The following is a 20,719-nucleotide window of genomic DNA, read 5'->3' on the forward strand; positions in this document are numbered from 1 at the left end:
AAGAGCACACATAAGTATCTACAAATAGAGTATTACAGTGTCAGTGCAGTGTTAATTTCGTTGACGAAAACTATGACGAAAAATATTCGTTAACGAACTTTTTTCCATGACATAGACAAGACGAAGACGTAACGAAAACGGATCTTTGAAAATAAAAACTATGACTAAATCTATTTTAACTTTCGTTGACGAGACGAGACGAAAATGTTGGTGGTTGACTAAGTCTCAATTTTTTTTTTAAACATCATCGTATCAGGCCGTCATGAAATATCAGGAGCGGGCGAGTGAGTGTGTGTCTGTGTGTGTGTGTGTGTGCCCCAGATAGCGCACCAGTCCCGAGGCTCCGCCCCCCGCCCCGCTCACTCGCTCAGAGACACAGTGAGATCAGAACTCGTTCACGTGAAGCAGCAGCTCAGTGACTGACTGCTTCTTAACTATGGAAACAGTGAAAACACACAGTTTCTCTGGTATCAGCTGCTCAGAGATCAGCGCAGCAGCTTCTGGATCAGAGCAGAAGCTGCAGTTGGTTAGTACCGAGCTTCAGTTTCTTTGTTCGCCTCCAGCCTGACCTGCTCTCACTTTTTGTTTTCACATTTAAAACTAAATATATATTTTAAGCTATTAGGCTGCAGCTATATGTTTTTATTTATTTCAAAATAGGTACTTCTTATTTCATACATTTTCCCACAAATATTCGGAGGACTCAAATAGCCCTATAAAGTTCTGTGTTTAATTTATTTAAAAGTAGGACGACACTTGCCTGTGTATTTCTTCTCTTAATAAGTGTTCTGTGTTTTCCTTTGTTGTAACAGGTACAAATAGCAATAAAATGTCAAGAGTTTTCTTTATTGTCTTTATATCATTTCGTAAATGCAACAAACTATACTTTAGTATAGTATAACTTAAATTAAACTTTATTAGCTTTGTTATCAAACATGTTTTGCGGCTCCAGACAAATTTTATTTGGGGGAAGAGGGGGCAAAATTACTCTTTTGAAAGTAAAGGTTGCCGATCCCTGCTATAGACTTATGCTGGTAGGGATATCTAATGGACAACCTAAGTACTGCAAGCTAGACTATTTTGCAGTTTTAGACACAAACACAGGGTCCCTGGGCCTGAGAAGGGAAGAAAAGGAGTTTAATGTGGCTACTAAATGTGACTAAAACTAGACTAAAATGTAATTTGTTTTCGTAGACTAAAACTAGACTAAAACTAAGAAGGATAAAAATGACAAAATCTGACTAAAACTAATATGCTTTTTCGTCAAAAGACTAAGACTAAGACTAAATCAAAAATAGCTGCCAAAATTAACACTGTGTCAGTGTACGTACTACCTTTAATCATAAGCTGCTTTACAGTGTATTTGGAAAAAGTACTACATGCAACAGTGGGCCTGATCAGTGTTACTGTGCATTTACGTAAACTAATAAAATAAACACAAATTTCGCGCCATTGCAGTCACTAGGTTCAGTGCTGAACATCCAACTTATTAAACTCCCATAGATGTGTATTATAAACAGAAAATGGCCTGCTGAATTTCTCAAACTTTGAAAAGCTCAGCTCACACAATTCAGAGGTTTGAGTGAGGATGCGATTGATTTTATGGCTCAAGGGCTTGACATGTTAAACACAAATACAATGATGGCAGGCGGATATAGGTGTGTGCTGCCAAAATAGAAAACCCAACAAATGCAATACAAATAAAATTATACTCATCTCTACTGGAATTCTCAGTGGCATCTTAAAACCTCATCACTGCTGGACACCAGTTTAGGTAAATGACATACCATTCTTCTTGTGATATGGCAAACAGTCCATTTAATATACCTTAACCAATGTTATTTCAATAAAGGGAATACTATAATTACTGGTCACTCAAATGAGAGGTTTTTAAGAGAAGGTACTACTGCATATTGACGGCATTCTTACTGTAATTTCAATAATTTTCCTTCAATGATTCGCCAAATAAAAGGACATTTGTGTGCCCTTTCTGACAATTGTCAAATATGCATGCTACAATATACACTTTAGCAAGACATTATTATATAAATAAGTTGCATAATTGTGCAGGATTTGGCCATTCTAAACTTTGTTAAGGACAACCAACAAAGAGATGATGGGTGTATGTTATTATAAGTAATAGTTATCTAAGCTTACCTGAGACAAATCTGGGATGTCTCCTCTATCAATCCCCACTTGCTGCAGGTAGAGAACAAGATTTAAGATGAGCACAAAATTGCTGACCTATCTAAATGACTACAGGCCTATTACATCTCTGACTGGCTGATCTGAGGTTCCTGACTTACCTCTGCAACCTTGAGGAACTCGGAGATTCTTGTCATTCGTGTAAGGAATTTTTTGTAGATATCAAGTCCATCTTTGCACTGAACTTTCTTCATGTCAAAGTATTTCTCTGTTATTATAAGAAAACAACCACAACAAAAAGATTGACAAACATCATCATCATTTTATTTTAGTTAAATGTTTTAGGTTAACATTATGCTGAAGCAAAACTATTAATATAATTAATAATGACTGCAGAAAAAAAAATACTAATTAACTAAAGTCTGACCATTCACCTTTATTAAAGCAATGGTGGAGAGAGCTATTGTCATAATGCACTCCAGAAAAACAATGCATAACGTTACTCCAACCAATGAAATGCAAAAAGATATGGGAAAAGTTGCTAAGAGTAAAATAAATAGAGGGGCAGTTACATATAAAGTATAAAATATTCCTCTTTGTAAATTGTGATTGTTTGACCATGATGGATTACTGATATTAATTACAAAAATGTAGAATACTGTATATTTATATTGCTGGGAAGGGACGGTTCAATTAATTGTTTGAATGTTTTAAGCATAAGCAGAATGAAAAAAAATTATGAATGCTGAGGGGCTAGAGCAGTCGCCCTCTAACCAGAAGGCCGGCGGTGCATCCCAGTCTCCCATCTGCATGCCGAAGTGTACTTGGCCAAGATACTGAAACCTAAATTGCTCCTCATAGAAAAAAAGAGTGCTTTCCATAGAAGCTAATGGTAGGATATGTGTGTGTGAATGGGTGGATGGCAAAAAGCTGTACTGTAAAACACTTTGAGTGCTCATCAATACTAGAAAAGCTCTATAAATACAGTGCCAGGCTATGACAACACAAAAGCTTGTTTTTACCCAGGAGGTTGATTATGCCTTCATTGTAGGCAGCAAACAGTCGAATCGCATCTTTGAAGAGAAGCATGAAAGCTGCGTTGATCACACCATTTGTCAGTTCGTTAGCATTGACCTGGAAGACAGGTGGAGATGTTTTAAGCTCTTCAGAGGTGACCTGAATTTTGAACAAGCCAATGGGTCAAAAGATGGAAAGTTGCATGTAATATATGAAACTGGAGTTAGCAATCAATTTAATCTGCCAGTACTGTGCACTCACATTGAAATCGAGTAACACATCCATCTGATTTTGGATGATAGGGATGGTCTTGAGGAGTTTCTCTGTGTTCATCGTTCTCATCAACCCATCAGACCTGTGGAAAGAAATACATGCTTTTATGAATGATTACATCTCAATTTTATATCATTGATTTTCAAATTATTTTGCCTTTGAAATGGCACAAGATGGGAACTATTTTATACTTTAATAGGCTGCAAAAAAGCTGCATATATCTAATGAGCTTGTGCAGCGGTCACAACATTTATGGTAGGAAATACAATTGTTAGACTGTTTAATATGATTCAGCCCTGTCTGTTCCCCTCCAATGGGTGGAAGACAAGACCAAGTTTCTGGGAAAACAATGGCATGGTTGCCTCAAGTGGATGTTAAACACTAAAAAGTAATAATAAAAGGCTCTTACCCTCTTTTTACTTTAGTGAAATCAAAAGCGACTTGTCTGTAGGACACAGCCTTCTCATTCAGGTAGCGGCTATACCTCCTTATGAACGTTGACATATCATAGCCTAGAGTTAAAACAGAACAAGTGGGGAGGGGAAGTTAAGTGTCATAGCAACGTCATGAATATTGGCCAAGTATCTGTACAGTTTGTGTACAGTGCTGGTAATATACCTTGTAATCCACTTTTGTCCAAAAAATTGCTCAGGTTGAATAGTGTGTTCCTTGAAGCCAGATACTGAATGAATCTCTGCAAGAAAAACATGAGGAGGAGGAAGTATGAGGAGCTCTGTGTGCAGGCACAAGTGGTGTTCACAAGTGAACCAGCTAACTGCAACAAAGGGCTTGACTTGTGGGCATGTAACATTGAATGTAGTGGTTCCCAAAGAAGGGATTAGATTGAAGTACTCGAATAACTAAATATAAAATACTGCATGTTGTCATTTTACAAAAACTATCTCCTGCTTGACCTCATTGCCATAGACCATCAGTTGGTGTGTAGTGGTGAGGGACTTGAAGACAACAACCCAGCTGGTGTTAGTGGTCCTCTCAAACAGTGTGTCCGCCAGCTGAGGGATGTTCACATTCATCTCATTCGTGCACTGAATCAAGTCTGAGGGAAGAAGGAGAGAGAAGAAAGGTGGGGGTGAGGCACAGATCAATAAGCCAAAGTTATTGAGACAATAGATGCACAGCACCTTAGAGGAAGCACACACGTTTGCTGTTCATTGAAGGCAAAGATTGTCAAGGGTTAGGGTTAAGTAGATTCCCCATTTTCATTTATTTGTTTCTTTTTGTAGCACTAAGCTGAACAAAATCAATAGAATACAGGAGGGCAACGGAATGCTGGGTAGGAGAGTTCAGGTAAATACTGACTTTCAGAACAAACATTTTCAAGAAAGCCAACATATTGGTCTGGAGTATGAGAAACTTGTTGGGAGTGGATTTTTTCATCTGACTAATGATCAGGGACTTGTTACAGAAAAAAAGTTGGCACTCAAATGAAACAATTCAAAACTATGGAGATAAATGCCAATTAAAAAAAGGGGGATTTCGCTGATTTACAAATTTATTCTTGTGGTTCCTATTTAGGAACTAAGTGTATATGAATGCCATAAACATCATTCTGCATAATCTATATCAGAATATAGCTGTTATCAGACAAGACCAAATCTGGAGACATTAGTTTGTTTCCCCTTTTTGCGTCAGTCGCATGTTAGAAAAGTCGTCAACCCCACCACACAGTCAATCCTGTGGAAGAACAGTTGACACTGAAATACCAGTGTATATGAAGGTGCCACTCTAAAGAGGGTGAACAGTGAGCTGTGGCATTGAACACAATAGCCCTTCAAAAAGGAGAAGGTAGCTGCCAGTGGTGTTTTTACAACTGCAGCCGAGAGGCCCTGTGGTCGAGGTGGCTCAGTTTGTTAACTGCTCTTTGATGAATGGTCTGATGTCTGTGTGGCAGATGCACATCCACGGAGACCAAACTGAAATCTCCATGTGCACCAAACTTCACTGCTCTATATTGATTTGTCTATTTTTAAATCAAGTCAGTGATTCTGCTGAGGAAGAAGGAACATAGAACAAAGTCTTGAGCATGTGAGGACAGACGAGCCATTACAATTAAAATACCAGCATAGTTGGAAGAAAATTGGCTTACTGGTATTATGTTTGAATCAGATCTTTGGTGCTGCTATTACAAGGCAGAATACAGAGAAGTGGACCTAACAGGGTAGGGAAGAGGAAGCCGTCAACATGCCTTTGTGACAGCTGCAGGCCAACGGCGGACCCTGCAGCTGAGATGGCTCACTCTATAGCAGCCAGTGAGGTCAGGATATCTGTGCTACAGATGCACACAAATGGAGAATAGATTTAAAATGTCCACATTGCAACCAACGTCAGCGCTTCGTTTTTTTTAATAATTTATTTCTGCCAAAATTTATTCCAGACAACGAAGGAATGCTACAGCACGTTTTGGGCCTCGCATTGACTCTTTTTTTTCCAATGTCAGTATTTCTTAAACTGAGAAAAATTAAAACACTCATGACATAACTAGAAAGATTAGCACAGAAACTGAAGTCATACATGCTCGGGCAAAATCATGGTTTTAAGTAACATACTATGTATGAAGTGGTAACATCTTCATAAAACCTTTAAGTGAAAACCAGAAAAAGGGAGCAATACTAAATAGCAAAGAGACATTGAATATTATACAAAGTCAGTTACCAGGGACGTGCAGACATTTTGGGGGGCAGGGGCTCAAGAGAGAAAAAGGGCACTTCTCATGATCATGTATAAAAAAATTATAGTTGAGAATCTTACTTGCTTCATTTATTTTATTAACCTCACTGTTGATAAATACTCAAAATATGTTGCCTGATTTATCACAAAAGCAGGCAACAAAGGAGATGTTTCTTGACGTATTTCAATGTATCACATCCACAATATTTCTCAACGTGGCGTCTTTCTCATCAATTAAAATCAGTTAAAGTTAAATATTAAATATCTTTTTGATCTAAATAATCTTTGTATACAAAAATTATTAAAAAGTGTTATAGACTGTTACTGTTATTGCAAGTGTGCTGTAATTTAAAAAATAAATCAGTCTACAGCAGTATGTGTATGACAGTGGTCAGTGCTCTCCACACTGATTTGACATTCATTCAGCTGACACTTGTGCGCTGCACCTAAAGCTTGAAAGGGACAAACGCTGATTAAATCCTTTACTTTAATCAATATAGTTGTTGACAGGGAAGCTGTGCACAAACAATATGAATTTATTTTAAAAAAAAAAATTTAAAAAAAAGGGTAGCGGCTCAAGCCCCCTCTGATGTATATTTGTGCACGTGTATTGCAGTTGCCATTGGCTACATATCTCTGCATTACAGGCTCACTTTAGTTCTGAACATGTGCTCAGACGTCTTTACTATAGTCTAATCGTACTAAAGTTGTTCAGATTTAAATCACAATGGTAAATGGGTTTGTATTTATATAGCGCTTTTCTAGTCTAGCTGACCACTTAAAGTGCTTTACAGTACAGTTTTACATTCACCCATTCACAAACGCATTCATACAATGCATCTATTCGCAGCACTTTGTTATTCTATGGGGGGCCATTCAGGGTTCAGCATCTTGCCCAAGGACACTTCAGCATGCAGATGGGTCAGACTGGGGATCAAACGGCCGACCTTCAGGTTGGAGGACGACCAGTCTACCCCTCAGCCACAGCACTTGACCTTGATAGTAACCTACGGTGCCACAACATTAAATCTTATGTATTTGAAGAAGGAAAAATGGGAAAGGGGTTAGTCTGCTCACAAACCTATTGCTGAAAATATGGTAAATGTTAGGATTTCAATATTTTAGCTATAGTCTGTGTCTAACTCAACTCTAAATGAATAAAGATAGAAGTAGTTTGAGCCAGATAAGGCCTTCACGCAAATTATTAATAATAACCCTTTCCTTCCAAGTGTTTAATCTTGAAAATTAGAATGTGTCTGCGTCACAATGCTGTTTCGTTGTTTTGGTTAAATTGTTTTGAATGTCTGTACAAACAGAACATTGTTTTGATATAGCAAGAACACAATAATCTTCTCTCCAAATGTCAACACCGTTGGCCCACATGCCATCAGCTGTGTCAAGGCTGGTCAAGAGATGAACATTTTGAGACTTGTCACTTCCTTATTCCAAAGCCAAGAAGGAGGGGCTACGCCTGCGCACTTTCGAGGAGGAAGAACCAAGATCTACTGTTATAAAATAGACAGGCGCCGGCTGTTTGATGCGTTCTGATGGGTCTCGTGTTCTGATGCGACTTGTTGGATGCCCATTGCTTTGCTGATTGTTACCTTTCATTGCTTTCTAAATAAATACTTGATTGAACAAACCGAGTTTGGCTCATCTTCTCATATTTAGGATAAACGAACACGCTTAACATAAACAAAATGAAAAAAAGAACAAATACCATTTTCAATGGAAACCTCATTCATGTCTGAGCAGTCAGGTCTGACAGTTACAGAAAATAATCAGATTTTTTACAGTTCAAGGAGAAGTAATCAGTTATGACCATATTTTGAGGAGGCAAAAGAATGTCTTTGTTAAATGCTTTTATAAAAATCCATGTGACAGACCAACTGTTGACAATGGTCCCAGTAAGTTAATATTTAAAACCATTAGAAGCTTGGCAGACAATGTAAATAAATATTTAACAGAATTTCCAAATTAATTGAGTTGAAGGATCCTCTCCAGTCCCCACTGACTCCTAAAGATGTAAAGTTGAGGTTACCACAGACTACATTTTTCTAAATGGGTTTTATTGACTGTATGCTAAAACAAAATAAAAACCAACTGATTGAAATATCTTGTTAACATTAACTGTTTACTGGAATGGGAGGTGGCAGTTCTACCTATTGAGCCCTGTTTGCATGGGTGGTCCATGAATCCTCCTCAGTGTTTGCAGAGAACCACACAAAAGGCTTTTTACTATTTTACATACACAATAGGCAACCCATGTGACAACAAAAGGCTTTTCAGATGCAACTGAAGCGACTGAGAGGAGTGAACGAACCCCCAACTTTCTCCACTGGTCTTCCTGAAGCTTCTTTTGTATAAGGACAAACCAAAGCTCTTGATCATCGGATGAACAAGGTTGCTTACGTCAGGGTTGGTAAACATGGAAGCACAAGGCTGTACTATTCATAATTATTTTGGACAAAATAACAATATATATTAAGATTATTCATTACTCATCTATTTTGGTACCAAAATAAATTTATTGAACCTTTCTAAGAAAGCTTATTTAACAAAAAAAAAAGGGGGGGGGGAGATAATACGTTATGTGAGAACTAAAAGTATGAAAATACTGAGCTGAAAGTGATCTCAGCCTTCTGAACGCAATAAATAAGTAAATAAGTAAATGAATCCATCCTATTGAGGCTGACCAGGGGAGCTAGAGCCAATCCCAGCTGACATTAAGTGAGAGGTGCAACCTGGACAGGTCACCAGCTCATCACAGGGCTGACATTCAGAGACGAAGCATTAGAGTCACTAATCATCCTAACCCCAAGCTCCATGTCTCTGTTCTTATTATACTGAACAGGCAGTTTAAGACCGTTGTCCTAAGTCTTCACCAGTTTTTTATCATAGTCCACTTTGTGACTGAATTTCAAATGGTTAAACAAAGTGTTTGAATGGCCTCATTGTGCAGCATTTGCTGTTGTTGTTCATCAATCTCAATGAAAGCGTTTCGAAACAGGTGACCTGTGACCTGGTTTTACCTTTCTTGGTAGCTCCGTTACTATCATTTTGAAATGAGCTGAACCAAGCATGCCAAAGCCAGACTAAGTAATGTGTGTTTTTAGGGAGGGTGAAAAGCACACGTAAAGGGTTTGTTGGATTTATAACAAGACAAAATGAGAGCACAACTGTGTAACAGAATGCAGCACCAGAATTCAAAAATCAAAATGAAAACAATATTGGATTATTCACCCAGCCCTATGTCAGCATTCAATTCAAAGTAGATCAGAAGCTGACAAATTAAAGTTTCGTCTCATCAAAGCAGATCTCATTATGACAATGTGCTGAGGATGGCAAGCTGAATCTGAGATGTCCTTAAAAGTGTATGGAGAAGAAACTCCTGAATATGTTAAAACATTAACTTTGTTTTAATGCAGTCTGGGATTACATGCAGAGACAGAAGAAATAATAAATACAGAGAAGATCACGGGCAAATGTAAATACTGAAGCAATTTTTGAAAGAATTATGGTGAGTCAGCTATTAACCATTAATAAAAAATGGTGATGTCTCTAATAACAAACCACATATCAATATATTGTACGTAAAGAAATGTGGTAAAAAGCAGCATAAAAGCAGACTTGAACAAAAATAAATGGTAAAACCAGTGAATAGTTATACATGGTAAGTACTACAGAGAAGAAACCATGAGCAGATTTCAGCAAGTTCAAATGGGTCAGTTCAGATTAGTGATTATGGTTCATTTATTTTACCTGCATCTCTATAACGTAAGCTAGTCAGTGACATTTAGCAACAGTGTGATGTTCGGACAGTTCAACTTACTAATAGAAATTTCATTTAGGGTTGGTGTTAAAAAACAACAACCATACACAATTATGTCCGACAGCGACCATAACACACATACTTGACAAAATACAAAATGTTACATGTTAGTATACTACATGTTTTCTAGAAGCTGATGGAGCATACATACAGTCTGTGGGCTGAAATGGCCAGCATACATTTTAGCCAACCAGCATACTGTACATTTTTTTAAACACTTCTATGCTGTCCACAGTCCATTTGTGGAAAAGCCTACAAGCAACCTTAATATCTACACATCAATCACAATCGCTGCCCAATGGCTTGCAAGAGATTGCAGACAATCTGTGGTCATTCTGGCAAGTAATCAGTAATATCATTACTTCATTTGAACAAATTAGACATTTGTGTTAATTCAAAATAAGCAGATTAATACTTTACTGGTTCATCCCTTAAACAAATTGATCGTGTGTCATATTTGAAGAAATTCCCTCGATATCTGATGTACGCCATATAGTGGGAACAGTGACCTTGACCTTTGAGCAGCAAAATCGTATCAGTTCCTCTTTGAAGTGCCTCAGGGTATTTCTGAGATTTACAAGATGTTCACGAGAAGGGGGAAAATAACAGTGTGGAGAATTGAATTTGCTCAGCCAGGCTGGCTGTACTGTCAGATGGCGCTAACAGACTGTTGAGAACAGAGACAATGTCATGAGTAAAAAGAGGAAGTAGTAGGTAAGAGATAATGTGCAGAGGATCCACAACAATCTCAGGATTAAATTAGCACACACGGAAAAAAACAAATAACGCTTGGTTTTAGATGTACTTTCAAAAGTATTTTCAAAAGAAATCACATAAAATTTGACTCAGCTGCATCTTTGATCTGAGTAATATAAGAGTGGTCCCATTAAACCAGCACTGCTGTAAACATTTTATCAGCTAGTGTCTCTAGTGGGAGATGTTAAACCTTTATTTAAAATTGAATAAAAGTAATATTTTGTTGTATGAATTAGTAAATCCAATAGATGCATTAGACTGAACAGGCTGTGTTTTGTCTCAGGTGCTTTGGCAACAAGAAACATTTCATTAAACAGAGGCCATCAAATTAGGTTTGTTTAAAAGAGATGGCTGCATTTAAACCACTACAGAGGAGAGGGGAAATGGAAGCACTGACATTTAATTTGTGATATGTGGTACAAATTGCTGCTTTTAGACACAATAATCGGCACTTTAATTTTTTACTTAAACGCCTGCGCTAAATGTGTACTTTCGTGACAACATAATGCCTGAGCAATTGTTAATAAGATGAATCTCAGTTTTGATATCAACACTAGCAACACTGATCTCTGGCAGGGACAGAATGAATAAAGCAGAATCCACACAGTCCTCAGCTGACCTCCAAACCCTCATGTATCAAGCTAATATCTCTTTAACTTAAATCTCAGATCAGCGTGAATCATTGGTTCAGTCGGTCCCTCTTCTCCAGATTCATGTAGAAACAGATAGTCCACTGACCATCCTGACACACTGCAGTCGAAGAAACCATTTACAGTACAGTTAGACTCAAAGATGCTTTTTAATCTAAATTAACATTTTTGAAATCAATACTCCCAAAGCAGACATTTTTCACACAATGGAGCCCACATACAAGTAAACAATTTCCACGCATCTAGTGCAGATGTAAATGCCACCGTGCAAAGGTGCAGATACAAAGATTGATATGAGGATTTTAAGAAACAATATTATCCCTTTCAGTGTTTTCCCTAAGGATGGAGTTGAAGCAGCAGATGTAAAGCATTTCTCAGCCTTCCCCCCTCTTGAGTGTGTGAGACCTCCGCTTTTCTGCTTGCTGCTCAAAAACTCGAAACAGGTTGCACACTTAGACACACAGAGCCGCCCACCCCGCCATGATGTCCATGTCGTTGCCAATAACTAGATCCGCTATAAAGTACTCCCCTCTCTCATTTAGCTTAAACCTGTATTGTTTCACTTCACTTTCAGCTACCTCAACGTGTGTTTCGCTGTGTGTGACTGAGCGAGGGCAGGGCCGTGTGTGTGTGTGTGTGTGTGTGTGTGTGTGTGTGTGTGTGTGTGTGTGAGAGAGAGGGTGTAAACTCTGAATCACTCTCAGACACAGAGAGAAGCTGCACAACTTGCTAAATGTCGGTGATATTCTTATGTAAATGAACACCTATGTAAAAGACGATGCACAACTTATCGATCAAAGCTGATGCAAAGTGCATTGAAACACTGTATCTATATAAAAAATAAAATACAGAAAATAAAAAAAGAGTCCACTCATGATGCCTGCCTAATTGACAGGCATTTCACATTTGATCAGCTCTGATCCCCTGCACTCTGGGAAGGGGTTGGGTTATGAAATGACTTACTGTTGGCCGTTTACCCATGACAAGGCTTACTTTAGGGAACCAGAGGAACACTTCCTGCTTCAGGAAATGTCTATCGCTTTACGAGCAAGGTCCGCTGAACATGATGTGGGCTAAAGTGCTCATAGAGGCCTAGTAGCTATATCCACACCAACGCAAAATGAAGATACCTTGTCAGGGCTCCAGAATCACTTTTTTAGTAGGAGCACTGTAAACATACAGTACATTTTAGGAGCACAAGCAGAAAACTTAGGCACACACCTTTAATCGAGCTGCAACAACTATTCACAATTCCCCCCATAAATAGATAACTTACAGAAATACAATGTGCTGTAATATTTTAAGTTTACTATGTCACATTTTAATTGAAATGGTGCTTTTTTTGTCTCAGAAAATTGTATGTGAACATAAGGTAAGTAGCACTAATGTCACTACAGTACAAGAACCACAGCTGAAAAAATGTACATTGATTAAATGTAAAAAAGAATGTGGTCAGTCACCCTCCTGTCATTACAGGGCTCCAGTCTAAAGTTTTCCACTTATAGCACTTGTGCTCCTTAATGAAAAGTTTAGGGGCACCACAATTTTTTTTACATGCACCACCAAAGCAACACATTATTTTCCCATTGTAACTGTTTAACTGATAATTGTTAAGTTTATAAATAGAACATCTACACTAAAACAACCACAACAAAACAGGAAACTTCCTCTTACAGAATACCTCTCCTTCCACTTCCTTTACAGCACATCCCCCTGAGGACCCCTAGGGCCTGGCACCTCCCTTGTAGTTGGGCCTTCTAGCTCTTTTCCCTGACTGAACATCATCTGTACAGCTTCCTTGGCATCAACCTTCTCAGAGCTAGCTCCCTTGAGACTTATTCTAATCCTTATTAATGAAATTGGCTATTCTGCACTTTTACTTTAAGTACATGCTGATTAGGGCCAGGTATTGCCACTGATTTCCCAAATCTATATGATTACGATTCACAAGGGCTTGATTAATTTAGATTTCTCGATCAAAAATCAATTTCAGTGTAGAATACCAATTTAGTTTGGAATGAATGACATTTTCTGAACTAAAGCTGTAAACTGTGCAAGGGGACCTTTAAGTTAGTGCATTATTGAAAATAATATGGTAGGACTGTCATGATGACAAATTTTGTTTGGCGATATCCACTGTCACAGAAATGATATTACTGTAAAAATAGTATAAGGAGCACAATCCTGCAAGTACACCCTTTCAATGAGAAATTAACAAATTTCAATTATTATCATATCTTCAATGAATAAATAAAATAAACCACAACACAAACAAACAAAATATATAAATTGGACTCTCTGGCATGGTTTACAAAAATTGCGCTTGAATAAATATTAAACATTTACCACATAGTATGTGTAACCAGCTCAGTAAACAGAATGGGATGGGTATGATGACAAACTTACAATCATGTATTTAGTTATTAATCTATGGTGTTGAATCATGTATCTGTGTCGCTCTGATTACATTAACACTGAGTGTTGTACGGAGCACGCACAAAATGTCAATGACAAAGTGCAGCTTCATAAACTCTGGAGCGAATCAAACAAACACTAATTTACTTCATGTATTGATCAGGTCCTAATAACTTGTGATGAGTGTTGGTGTCTATTAGTTAAAGTGAGTGGAGGTCAGCAGGAGAGTAAAGAACACAGGAAACTCCAGCATGGTACAAACTAGGGCTGCTCGATTCTAGAAAAATATCAAAATCACGATTATTCAAACAATTATTATGTGCCCTTATTCTGAAGTCTATGCTTTATTCTTTAAATGACTAACCGGAAGTGTCACTTACTTCCAGTTCAGGTAAACACCGATGACGGCTGCGTGTCTTATTCCTCCGCAAAAAAAACCTTTGTAACTGAGAACTTTGAAACACAAGCAGACAGAGAGAGAGAGAGAGAGATGGGTTGGGGATGGCTATGAGGCCCATCATCATTTAACTCCCGATTCCTACATTGAGAATCGCGGGCTGACCGGCGCGGAGAACTGTGGGTCTGGTGTGAACAGCCAGGCGGCTGCGCGCTTGAGAATGGACGCGGGGCGGCCGCTACATTGTGTGGTGCTGCTCCTCATCGGATCCTTGAATCCGAAGTGTTCCTATACAAGACAACTTTTCTACCCTTTTTGTCGATCAAACAGGGTGCCCTCCCTCTGCCATTTTTCACTCGCGCTGTTTTTTAAATAATGCCGGTCACCACACACACAAATTCGCCTCCTTCACTTTACGGCTGCTTGAGAGTGAGAGCCAGTCAGCTGGGCCAAATTGAATGCTTTGGGGCAAGGACTGAATTGCGCGTCGCTTTCGAAAAAAATGCCAAATAATCGTTTCAACTCGATTATAGTAGTATGGAGATCGTTTGACGCCATAATCAAAATCACTATTAAAATTCGATTAATTTAGCAGCCCTAGTACAAACCAACTGTAGATTCTGCTATGAAGCAGCTGATCATTGTGCGTGAGACAGTTGGGGCGGGTCCCTGGGCCTTTCTGTTTGTATAGACTCCACCTCACTCCCAGTCTAAGGAGCAGACATGCAAACATCTTAGCTCGCTCTTGGTATTTCACGTGCTAGCCTATACAATGATGATTTTAACAAAAAACGGGGGGCAAATTTGCAAGTCGCAGCAGTGCACCTAGTTATAAAGTGTAGTTGCAAAATGGTACTAAGTGGTTGCAGTCTGGAGCCCTGCTTGCGAGGCGACACTAGAGAGCTAGCAGGAGACAAAGTTTGTCAGACAGGTGATGTGAAGTGATGAAGCATATGTTTCATAAAAATTCAAGAACCAGGGGACAGACAGGTGTCACTGGTCGAAAAAAGATCTCTCTTCACAGTGCACTGCATTCAGCACAGCTGGTGGACAGGGCATCAGCATTCTATTTAAGGGCTGTCACTTGATGCCACTTGGGTCACATGCTACTTGCGCGGCACTGCATTCATTGCATGAAGGGTGAAACCAAGAGGAAGGGCCTTTGGGAGGGTGAAAAGGTAGAGATTTACGTTACTGCATCTGCCATTATGGCTCATATGAACCATGTACAGACAGATATGACTGAGGTTTCAGGGAGTACAGCCACGTTCATTCTGTTGGACAGGAGAACCAGAAGGATCTGAAACATTTTCATCCAACAGCACTGTTATCACCATCTTGTTCTTTAATGATTTACTTATTGGATATTAACACATGCACTTATTTCATTAAATCAATAATGCTGCACCAGCAAGTGCAATAACATTTCTGAACCAATACAAATTTTGAGCAGTCTAAACTTTTAAAATAAATGTGCTCTATTCACTATAAGTGATATCCTGTTGGTTTATGCTGCCTGAACAATGTCAGAGTAAAAAATAAGGTAGTAAAATGTTCTAAAAATAAAACTTCATGGAGGCTTTATAGCTTCTCTGAACACTTTCATTAAAGCAGCAATAGTCAAGGTTTTCGCTATAACTTATTATAAATCAAATTCTGATTGGACTATGGTATGGCTACAGAAGAATGACATCTGAGTTTAAATTGATTCCTTGCAAGTCTTGATTTCCCGAGGCAGATAGACCCACCACTCTGGTCTATGGTATGCCACGGGCATATATTTTTGTTGATGAATTAAGGCACACTTTACAGCACAATGAAAGTATGTCTGCCCTTTATTTCCAAATGTTCTCTTGGGCTTCAGACTCCACCATTTTGACAATTTTACTTGACCATTTCTGTCTATTACTAGAACAGAAACCTAGTTTACGGCCCTAAATTCTGCAGATCATTAGCAAATTGCTATATTGAGTGGTTTAACAGAATAACAATGTCAAAGAAGAACCAGCCATGATTACTCGGCTCACGGGCCGTACAGTTCCAGTGGTCAAGAATTAAAGGTTGCCAATAGACGACCAGATGAAACCACAAGTACAATCCATCCACCAAACTCAAAAAAGGTAAGAAATGAATGAGGCTGTTCAAAGCTCCACATTTTCATTGCACGAGGATCTGCTTGTAGACCAGGGCTGTAAGTGAAACGGTCAGTGGAACATAAGGACCTTGCTCAAGGACCTCACACACACACACAAACTATGATCATCAGTGACAACAATGGATTTAGGTTTCAAACGTTGCCCTCTTTCTAGATAGTTGATAATAGTCCATAAGTGATGTGATAATGGAGATTAACCATGTCTATGTCAAATATACACAGAAGCATACTGTGTAACAACTGTTTATTACAGCATGTTTGTAATAGATATGCTGCTTGAAGGTGTATCATTTGTTATGAACTTCAAATTACCAATCACACAATGCTATGCAAGGATAATTTCTGTAGAGCTGTGTGCCCAAATTCTACATCTTTAAACACAAGTTTACTGAAAAGACATTTTGGATCACGAGTATGTCCATAAATCAGGTCAGGGGTGACCGGCCTTCCCGCGATGCTTAAAATCCTACAGGAAACACTGAAATGCATCCCAGGCAGGGAATAGAAAAATTCAAACGTTTGAATTTGACTGTTGGAATCCTCTCATGTGATCCACATTGTAGCACTTACATTACGTGCTGCCGGAGCCATGTAGACAGTGTGTGGTCCCAAGAGTTCAGTGTAATTTAATGTAACTATGTGTGGCAATGTTTACGTTGCTTGTAAGCAGGACTTTTACTTCAGGACATACCACATGATAATCTTGGTCTAACCAAGATCGAGTGATCCCGCCCCCTCCCCAAAAAACAGCTCAGAACCAATCTGTGGATTTGGAAAAGCATTATTCTCCTAGTGTGAACTAAGCACAATATGAAAAAAGAAGTGCTATACTGCACTAGCATTTCAAATTTATAATGTATCCCAGCGTGAGCACCAGTGCACGTTCAGCAGTGCACTGCACAACATTTCACAGATTTTTCTGTCGCAAAAGTGATATACGTAACAGAGGAGCTCTGAACAAAACTACTTTTATATAATAACCAAGAAAGCATTGAGGTAGTTCCTCAAACCACCACAAATTAATACATTTAAGATAATGTGACACGAATATTTAGTAACACGTGGATATATAAGCTCCTAAATAATGCACCACAGACCAAAGGGCCATATCAAAGGTCCCCTGCTACTGCTGACATCATGTATTCATTGCCTCAGAGAGACCTTTGAGCAGTTTAACAACAGCATGTAATCAACTTCAAAAAATGACATTACCCAGGACGAAAAAAGTGCTGCCATGCACCTGGCTTGCCCACTTTTCCACAGGAAAACATAACAGAAGTGATGAGCCGCAGAAACCACATGTCCAAAAGCCAGCACTTTCATAGGTGTACACATCACTAAACCCACTTAGCTGCAAATTGTCCCCAGAAGTCATTTCACATTTACTTTGAACCAACATTCAGGTAAATACGCTAAAGCAGACCGCAGAAGTTGATTTGTTCACCCTTAACTTTTACCTCTCTGCTAACTGCAGAGTCTCTTTAAAGTTACGTGACTGAGTTTATCTAGCATGCCAGTGTTAAAGAATGTGATCTTTGGTCCAGCACAAACTCTACATAGACAGTGTTTAGGGCCATATCTCACCTGCAATCCAGACAGTAGGAACACAGCAGGCTATGTGCAGCGCGTCAGGAAACTCCAAGACAAGTGCACACTTCAGCTATCTTTAAATACCTCAAACATAAGTGAGATTCTTGCCAAGAAGTGGGTCCCTAGATTTCCAAGGACAGGCTTCTGTTCAGCAGCTCCACAGAGGGGCCACATGTAACCTGATTGAGTGGAAACAGGAAGGTCACTGGGACATGGCCCCATTACAGCATCCTCCCACCAGCTGAAAGTTGTGGTTATTCAAAAACCCACATGTTCCAACATCAAATATGCTAGTCCTCGGTAAACCAGGCCTAAAAATAGCAGGTAAATGGAAGTAGATTCCACACTGTGCCAGTGGGTAGCCCGCAGTGACTTATTAACCATTTGTTGCTAAGCCAGTTGATACAACAGAACAAAGACACATCTATTAATCAGTTTCTTACTCAAGATCGTCCTGAAAATATTTCTGTTAACGGATCTTAATACTATTTAAACTCCAAACAAATAACATAAGAATTTCTGAGTATAAATATTATTTTAGTATTAGTGGCTTTTCAGCACAGCCATCTAATACGCAATCGTTTTGTTGGCTTCTGAGTGTAACTTGTATCCAAGTGTCACAAATCCCTGCTGAACAGACGAAAAGAGAACCAGAGAGCTAAGCACAATGCCTTGTTCCTCTATCACCACCGCACAGTTGGTCCATCATGGAGTGAAGTGGGTGTGGACGTCAGAATGTCGCTTTCATAAGCCTACAGTAAAAGTTCAGTAAAGGCACTCCTAAAAGAGTTCATAAAAGGTATTGGAGAAGGGGATCTACATCTAGCTCAAATGATGAATAAAATCGACTAATAAAGGTTGTGACAATTGGCATAAGCATTGCTGACTAGATGTCCACGTTGTTCAACCCATGGATATCAAACAAAGAAATCACTATATATGATCTGTTTGTTTTGGAAGCCTCTGACAGCATTATGGGGGTCTGGGAACTAATAGAAACTCAGTCATGACACAAACGTCAGGAAATTCTAAATCTGTGTCAACCATGCAGCAGTCAAATCTCTCCACAAGCACCGACAGAATGACTGTTAAATTCTATCCAGCTGGAGAAATTGCTTTATTACGCTACGACAAGCTCTATGAAAGACAGTAATGCTATCTCTGGACGACACAGCTCAATATTAATTTGCTTATTAATTTGATAAAGCTGCATATCAAAGTCCACAACCCCAGAGTCACTTCCTGAGGCAGACAGACTCAACAGGCACTGTAGACTTACGGGCCAACACAGAGCAGTCTGCTGAGCTTTAAATGATTATTGAGGTATACAATGAGGACACCTTACAATCAATACTACAAAGCTAACACATAAGTAACCCCCAAAAAAACTATGTAAAAACATGCAACACTTCACCTTCAAGCCTTTCAGATTTCAAGCAGTTAATATGAGTCACATAATGCATTAGGCACCAACCACATTAATTTAAAAGCCTGATTCTTGGGTACGTACATTCGATAGCTGCCTGTAGGAAAAAAGTGACACTACAACTTGACATGTGATTTAAAAGTTTACTTCTGAATATAATGTTTTATAGATGACAAATCTATGTTTAACAAAACAAATTAAGTGATATTTGCTGTATTTGTTATTGACGTTGGGGACAGTCTTTTCTAGTTCAGCTCGGTTTACCTCATTAGGTAAATAGAATGCAGTAAATATTGTAGCTGTCGACAGAATGTAGCAAAAGAAAAGTAGTAAAGCTTTCAGTTTACAAATGATCAGCATTAACAATATTCAAGGCTGCTAACACCGAGTCGTGTTATAGACAAACCAGTTATCATAACGGTCCGCCCGCTGTCTGATGGTTCTATGTACTGGATGTCTGGGGTTTTTAAAGTGGGCTGCCATAGTGTGGCAGAGTTAGCCTGACATTAACATTACATGTAGCCTGTGTGCAGGCCTCAGAGCACCATACACAACCTTCAAACATGAAGCTGCACTAAAGCAGAGAAATGCACAGCGATGTTCACGACCAACGGGATACTTACAGTCCAAATGTTTCTTTTTTGGCCCCATGACTTCATGCGTGGTCGCCTTGCACACAGTTTTGGAAATCGCCGAGCCGGTGACACTGTGCTGTGCGGCGGTTATCCTGTCTGTAATGCTCTGGCCAGACATCCTGTATCCGATCGAACACAAGCTCGCCGCTGCAGACACGTCTCCAGAGGCAGTGGAAGAACCGGGGACAGTGGACGGTGTCGGTCTTCAAAGGCTCTGTGCCACCTGACAACCCTGGAGACAAGAGACACTGATGCGACAGTAGGCGAGACAATACGCGTGGGAGCTAGCTGGCTAGCAAGCTAACTAACAGGAGATAGAATTTGGTACAAGACAGAGACTGAACCTGCAGTAAGAACCGTCCACATTTCACGAGTGTAAGATACGCACCCAGTCTTTAAATCAGTCCCTCGCGTCTACGGCGTCTTCGTCTCTACCCGTTCAAGTCTTCCTAACATACCGCAGGCAGACAGACAGAACAAAAATAGAAGCAGTTTCCGGACGAAGGCTTTCACAATAAGAGCGCAACAAAAAAAAAGCTAAGACAAGAACCATCTCGAAAAACTACCCAAACGAAGCACATTGGATTAACAGACACAAATTTAACCTGATAATGAATTACCATTCCATTATAACTTTTAACTGATTACAAATAAATCGACGAATTTTGTTCTCCAAATGCAATTACATACAATACACAGGAAATACGTAGGAAGAAAAACAACAAAATACAATCCATCAA

General features: G+C 39.1%; 1 protein-coding gene across 12 annotated transcripts in view; it reads right to left on the reverse strand.

Moving 5' to 3' along the window:
- Positions 1-20,484, reverse strand: part of picalma (phosphatidylinositol binding clathrin assembly protein a) — a 39,358-nt gene extending 18,874 nt beyond the window's left edge. For 6 of the 12 annotated variants that reach the window (XM_053441031.1, XM_053441036.1, XM_053441035.1 and 3 more), the window contains exons 1-9: positions 20,368-20,484; positions 19,968-20,211; positions 4,350-4,492; positions 4,054-4,129; positions 3,845-3,947; positions 3,424-3,517; positions 3,168-3,279; positions 2,307-2,413; positions 2,158-2,199 (exon numbers count right to left, since the gene is read on the reverse strand). In XM_053441031.1, the coding sequence (XP_053297006.1) occupies positions 2,158-2,199; positions 2,307-2,413; positions 3,168-3,279; positions 3,424-3,517; positions 3,845-3,947; positions 4,054-4,129; positions 4,350-4,492; positions 19,968-20,097 (807 nt within the window). In that variant the 5' untranslated portion in view covers positions 20,098-20,211; positions 20,368-20,484. Of the gene's footprint in view, positions 1-2,157; positions 2,200-2,306; positions 2,414-3,167; positions 3,322-3,423; positions 3,518-3,844; positions 3,948-4,053; positions 4,130-4,349; positions 4,493-19,967; positions 20,212-20,367 lie in introns of all 12 variants that reach the window. The other 6 variants (XM_053441028.1, XM_053441034.1, XM_053441033.1 and 3 more) reach the window with 1 other exon arrangement.
- Between the last annotated feature and the right edge of the window lie 235 nt (positions 20,485-20,719).

Source organism: Pleuronectes platessa, chromosome 15 (assembly GCF_947347685.1).
Source record: "Pleuronectes platessa chromosome 15, fPlePla1.1, whole genome shotgun sequence".
NCBI lineage: Eukaryota > Metazoa > Chordata > Actinopteri > Pleuronectiformes > Pleuronectidae > Pleuronectes > Pleuronectes platessa.